This window comes from Eucalyptus grandis, chromosome 11 (genome assembly GCF_016545825.1).
Source record: "Eucalyptus grandis isolate ANBG69807.140 chromosome 11, ASM1654582v1, whole genome shotgun sequence".
Lineage (NCBI taxonomy): Eukaryota > Viridiplantae > Streptophyta > Magnoliopsida > Myrtales > Myrtaceae > Eucalyptus > Eucalyptus grandis.
In genome coordinates, this window is record NC_052622.1 from 25,459,125 (window position 1) to 25,465,357 (window position 6,233).

The following is a 6,233-nucleotide window of genomic DNA, read 5'->3' on the forward strand; positions in this document are numbered from 1 at the left end:
TGCTACGTGCAAATTTGATGAGGAAAGAAAAACGTTGTAGTGCCAAAGACAATTAGACATAATGACAATCAACTTCCACAAAAACTGGATTTCCAATCAGTAACTGTTCAAACACCTCCAAAATAATGAAGAAGTTGAAAAGACTATTGTGTTGCGGAATATGGACAAGCGAATCGGATAAAATAAGTTAGAAGGAAGGAAAGAGAATCGGACACCGGATTTACGTGATTTGGTCCAAATATCGAAACCTATATCCACAAGGAGAGCATTACGAAATTCCAACTATAGAAACAAGCAATACACCAAAGAATACAATCACTCGAGTACTTAAACATATTCTCAATGTTTTCCAACCCCAAATTACATCCAAATAACTCACATCATGTTTAGTCCATCATAATTCCTAATGAAACATCACTTAAGGAATTAAACAAATTATACTAATAAGAATTTAACTGACTAAAATACTCAGATATAATTATAACAAGAAAATCTTTCGCCTAAGAGAATTCTCAGCACTCTTCTACAGTATTAGAGCTCTCTCTCTCTCTCGACCACCGAAATAACTTGGCGCCTATCTTCTCCTTCGCTTCTCGCCTTTTATAGAGAATCCATCTCAATGTTGCACATCTTAAGATGGGCTTCGCACGGCTTACCCTTTTGGCATGAGGGAGTCATTCTTCATATGAAAGAAAAGACAAAACAAGCCCACCATTATCCATGGGCGTTCATGCATGTGCATGCATTAAAGGAGAGAAGAAAATGGATGTATGGGCCTTTCTTTCCTCTTTCTTTGACCCAAGCAATGCATGTCATCATTGCACTTTTCTTCATGCACGCCAACTCCCAAGCTTTCTTGAAGAGGTCCAACCTGAGCACTATTCTCCCTTCGCACTTCAGCCGAAAAAAACAAAAGACAGAGAGCTTCTATTTGCATTTAATAAAAGCAGCAATTTTGGGCTTTCCCTCTTGCGGCTGCACGCTTCCCTCTGGCAACATTTGGCATGTGCATAGTAATTAATGCATGAACAAACAAAGTCAAAAGACGTTCTCCAAAATTACTCGATTTAAGTTGGACTGTATTTATTCGATAAACTCAAATCCGAGACATATTTTAACATATTAAATATGAAGATGGAGAAATAAAAAATAAGTTAAATAAGAGTAGATCAACGAAAAATTGAACATTGCAAAATTTAATGAAAGAAAACTACCTATAAGAATTTCTTATAAAATATCTTTGATGCCATCATACTCACCTATCCTAGATATAGATCATAAGAGCATCCTAATTTGTTGTCGTACAGATATATTTTTGGCAACGTTTTCGTTTTTTATCACTCCATATTGATAATATTTCAATAGATTATGCGTCAAGAATAGTTTATTGACAAAAACCCATCATCATGAAGGCCTTAAAAATTCGGAAGCCCTGGAATCAGTCCTACTTCATTGGACAATCAAAAGCCTTGACCCACAAAATGCATGGCCTTGATAGTTTAGTATGTTTGTTTTGTAGAAAATTAATAAATTAAAAAATTAAAAAATAATAGCTTGTGTTGTTTACAAAATATAAATCAACAACAAATATTTTCATCATTTATTAAAAATTTTAGCCAATAATTTATTGTTGATAATGAAAATATTTTGATTGATTAATTATTTAGGAAAATGTTTCTTAAATCCATAATTTTCTACGAAACAGATGGAATTTAAGGAGAAGAATATAATGGAGAGAGAAATGTTGAGAGAAAGAGGAGAGGAAATTGAGAATTCAAGAGGATGAATTTGAGTTCTTGCTGGCAAAGTCAGGCGATATGCGGCCTTTCCCACTTTTCTCTCAACGCTACTTAGGAATAAGCTTGTGGGATCGTGGAGGAGCCAGGGATCTCTGCTTGTAGGGCTGTAGCTTTAAGTATACCATGTCCTCTTCTTCAAAACACATTCCGCCCTTTTCTGATCTGCATACTGCTCCATTCGACTCTGAGGACCTGATTTCAATCTTGTAGGAACTGATTCATTGTTTCGACATTTGAGAACGCATGAATGTCAAGCCCAAGGGCTGATGGGAAAAAACCATACAAAGCCTGAAATGGAGTTGTCTGGATGCTACTGCCAACGGTGGCATTGCACCACCATTTTGTCAAGGATAACCAACTAGCCCATCTGTTTGGTTGAGCAAAAGGCATACTCCTCAAGTAAGTCTCTCGACCCTGATTTGAGTCTCTCGATTTGCCCATCTGACTGGGATTATATCATGTCGATAGATGTAAGTACATTCCCTTCGGCCTGAAAGTTTCTTGTCAGACCGAACTTGTAAATATCTTCTCTATCACTTCCAATGCTTTGGGGTAGCCCATGCAACTTATAAACGATGCCAAGGAACCACTTGGCCACCTCTAGTGCTGTGAAAGGATCAGACAAGGTCATGAAGGGGGTGTAGTCGGCGCAGCGATCCACCGCTACAAATGCACTATCCTCCCATCAGATTTAGGGAAGGCTTCAATGAGATCCACAGTGACGTTAGTCCAGACCGAGGAAGGAATGTCCAGTGGTAGCAATAGTCCAGGGTTATCAGCGTGCTCCCCCTTACTTCTTTGCCGCACATTACAGGCTTTAACCTATTTCACAGCATCCTGCTGCATCATTGGCCAATAGAACAGTTGATTCACCCCTTGATCAGTTCCCTTCCCACCAGAACAACCTCCTAATGCTGAAGCATGTGAGACAGTTAAAACAACTTAAAACACCATCTAGCGTTCCTATATGTATTTCACTTATAAAGAACTGATGTTTGTTGTATAAATACCTAAACAAAGGGAATGCCACTTTAACTTCACGGGTAAGTTGCTGTCAAAAAAAAAAAAAAAAAAAAATAGAGTTAATATCATGAAAAACTCCAAATTACTACGCATGTAACAAATTTACTCCAAACTAATTTTTTAACCATAAAAAACCATAAACTAATACATCTACGATAATTTTACTCCAAACTAACACAAATTGGTACATTTATGATAAAGTTACCTTTTATGAGTTTCTGTTAAGTTTTACTGTCAAATTATTGAGTTTGATGACACATATACCAATTAAAATTTAACATAAACTAACGAATAATAATTTTTTCTACAATTATACCAATTTGGGTTAGATTTGGGTAAATTTATCATAAATGTACCAATTCGAGATTTTTATGATAAAAAATTAATTTTACATAAATTTGTTACAGACATATCAATCTAAGACTTTTCATGGTATTAACCTTATTACAATAACTTCCTTGTGAAGTTAAAGTGGAAAAATTAGGAGCTTATAATAATAATAATAATAATAATAATTATTATTATTATTATTATTATTATTATTGGTCAGAGGAGCTGTTTATCTAAAGACATTTCACGTCATACGCGCTTTTGGTGGAAAACCATTGACATTAAATAGAAATGAAAAACTTAAGGAGCTGTTTATCATACAAATGCCCGAGATTTACAGCCCGTCCTCTTGAAGTCGATTAGTCAACAATATTCGAGAGGGGTACCTCATAATTTTTTCCAACTCTCTGTAATATAATAAACTCTCCTCCTGCTCCTCCTCCTCCATCTTCTTTGCAATAAGTGTCGGTCAAGAAGAGAAACTGGTGTTTGCAAAAGGATCTTGCAGAAGCAGCAGCCCAACAAGCAGGAAAAAAAAAAAAAAAAACATGGCTGCACAGAATGATGTTAACCGGGGAGAATTCACGTGGAAAATCAACTACTTCACTGAGCAGGATGCGACGAAGCTTTATTCTGAAGCTTTCACCGTTTCTGGTTGTGAATGGTACTTAAGATTTCTTTCCTTTTATTCTTTTTTTTTCCCATTCTTTGCGTTGTTTCTTGATGATCGCATGTTCGTTGTGCTGCCGAGTGACTCTTGCGTCCCCGATCCTTTTTGAGCAGGAGAATTGTGGTATTCCCCAAGGGGAATGCCACGGACCATTTGTCGCTGTACCTCGATGTCCCTGATTCTGCGACGTTGCCGAACGGGTGGACCAGAAAAGCCAAGTTCAGCTTGAGTGTGATCGATCAAGCCAATAATGGTCTCTCTATTAGAAAGGGTTTGTTCTTGAATTTGATTTATTTTTATTGAAATCTTTTCTTTTTAGTGTAAGTGGATGATGGGTTTCTCTCTGATTGATTGTGCATCTAGATCTTGAGATGGTGTTATGGCTTGAAGAAGAAGGGTCTACATGAGAAAGGAATATGTTAGAAGTAGAAAGAGAGATATTGAGCTGAGAGAGAGAATATGTTTTCTGTATTTCATTCGTTAGATCAACCTCTCAAAGGCGAGTGAGCTTCTAACATGCGCGTACAACAATCCTGAGGTTCTTGATTGAGTAATTTAGCAAGTTAGTTTGTAAGCAACTGGTCCTGTAAATGGAGAAGCTATGGCTTCACTGCATCTATATGACCCAAACGTTGGTCCAGAACAAGGAGAGGCGCCACAATTTAAGTTTAGGATAGTTATGTCTGGTGATCTTAAATAGGTTGTGCATTGTCAGTTTATTGACTTTTGTATGAATTTGGTTGCTTAAGCTGATCATAAAGAGGTGTTTGCTTCTTCCGTTTTTAATATTTCACTTGACGTATAATACACCTTTTCAGTTCTTGATTGTCTCCAATGATTCTTCCACATCATGCTGTGGTGTTGTGGCAAAGAAGCTTTTGAATTTGTCACCCTGTCTCCTGAATTTTGCAGAAATGCAACATGATTTTAATGCAACTGATAGTGACTGGGGTTACGCAAGTTTCATTCCATTGACTGAGCTTCATGATCGTACTGGCGGATACCTAGCAAATGACACTTTGTTGATTAAAGCCGAGGTCTACGTCTTAACAGTTATTCCTCTGGTGAACATTCAGCCAACTAGACCAACTGATAAGTTTGACTCCTATTTTACTGGTCTGGAGGAACTTGTAAATGCTGCTGAGACCAATGCTGTTGGTGTAGGATCAAGTTCGTGCCACCAGGATGGTGCTTTGACAGCTGAAATTCCTACCTTAGAAGAAGTTGAGAAAGCTAAGCAGTCTTTGAAGGAATGCCTTTCAGATCTCTTAAAACTGAATATGAAAGAGAGGCTATCTGAGGCACTATCAACTTTAAGCTCAGCCAGAACTGGATTATCGCCAGAGCAACAAATAGCAATTGAGACATTTCAGGCCAATTTCAGTGATCTCACTTCCGACTTCTTAACATTTGAGCAGGACAACGCTGAGTATGACCTGCATAAACTACAAAAGGATAGAAGGTTCTTTGCTATGAAAAAGAGCCATGAGACTCATATTTTGTATAAGCAGTTAATGGATGACCTCGCCAAGGAAGAGGAAGAGCTAAAAAGAAAGATGGAGGAAGTGAAGGAAGAGCTAAAAAGAAAGATGGAGGGAGTGAACTCTAGGAGGAACAAGCTTCTTTCAGACTGGGAGATCTTGCTGGTTGACTGCGAAGAAGCGAAGTTGGGCTATAAAGATGAGCTGAAGAAGTTAGCAGAGGCTGAGGAAAGAATGTCTAGATCGACCACTGCTTGGTCAAATTTGAAGGCTCAATTCTGTTAAAAATTTAAGGTTTCAAATTGGCTATGAGGCAATTGTTCACCTAAAAGTATGACTACTGTGTCTTAGCTTGACTATTTCTTGGCCAATTTTTTAGCATAACAATTGCTCAGAGGGCTTTTGTGGTTGTGTGGTTGACCATGTATTATGTTAGTTTAGTCAGCATGTGTGCATGCATGCATGCATGCATGCATGTATGTATGTATGTGTGTATGTATTAATTATCAGAATTGTGATGCACTTTCCTGACTGATGTTCTGTTCAAAGTTCTTCCATGCAAAACCTTCTTGGCTTGACTCCGCATTGGGTGGCTCCAGTTATAAGGGTGCTCCTGTATCAACATCTCTGAGGTAAAGCCTATAGATTTCATTAGTCTTGCAGATTTGTATTAGGAGAGTTTACCCTGTCGTACGTAAGAGATTTGGCCCCTTGCATTTGAGTTTGGAATGAAAAAGACAAAGATAGTGTCCAGTGGTGAGGAGCGTTCTTACGGGGAGAGAGCCACAAGAGTAGGGAAGATATCGGTAGTAACAGAAGAAAACTAATTGATGCTTTCAATTTGTCCAAGAAAACGGGAGTGGAATACATTTTAGACATTACTAGAACGGAATGTTATGTCCGCAGTACATGATGAAATGACCTGCAACC

At 37.8% G+C, this 6,233-nt stretch overlaps 1 protein-coding gene across 1 annotated transcript; it reads left to right on the plus strand.

Moving 5' to 3' along the window:
- The first annotated feature begins 3,700 nt into the window (after nucleotides 1-3,700).
- LOC104427536 (MATH domain and coiled-coil domain-containing protein At2g01790-like) lies at nucleotides 3,701-5,588 on the plus strand. The gene is made up of 3 exons (XM_039305221.1): nucleotides 3,701-3,816; nucleotides 3,936-4,075; nucleotides 4,735-5,588. Exons 1-3 carry the CDS (start codon nucleotides 3,701-3,703, stop codon nucleotides 5,586-5,588), a joined length of 1,110 nt encoding a protein of 369 aa, XP_039161155.1.
- Nucleotides 5,589-6,233: the final 645 nt, after the last annotated feature.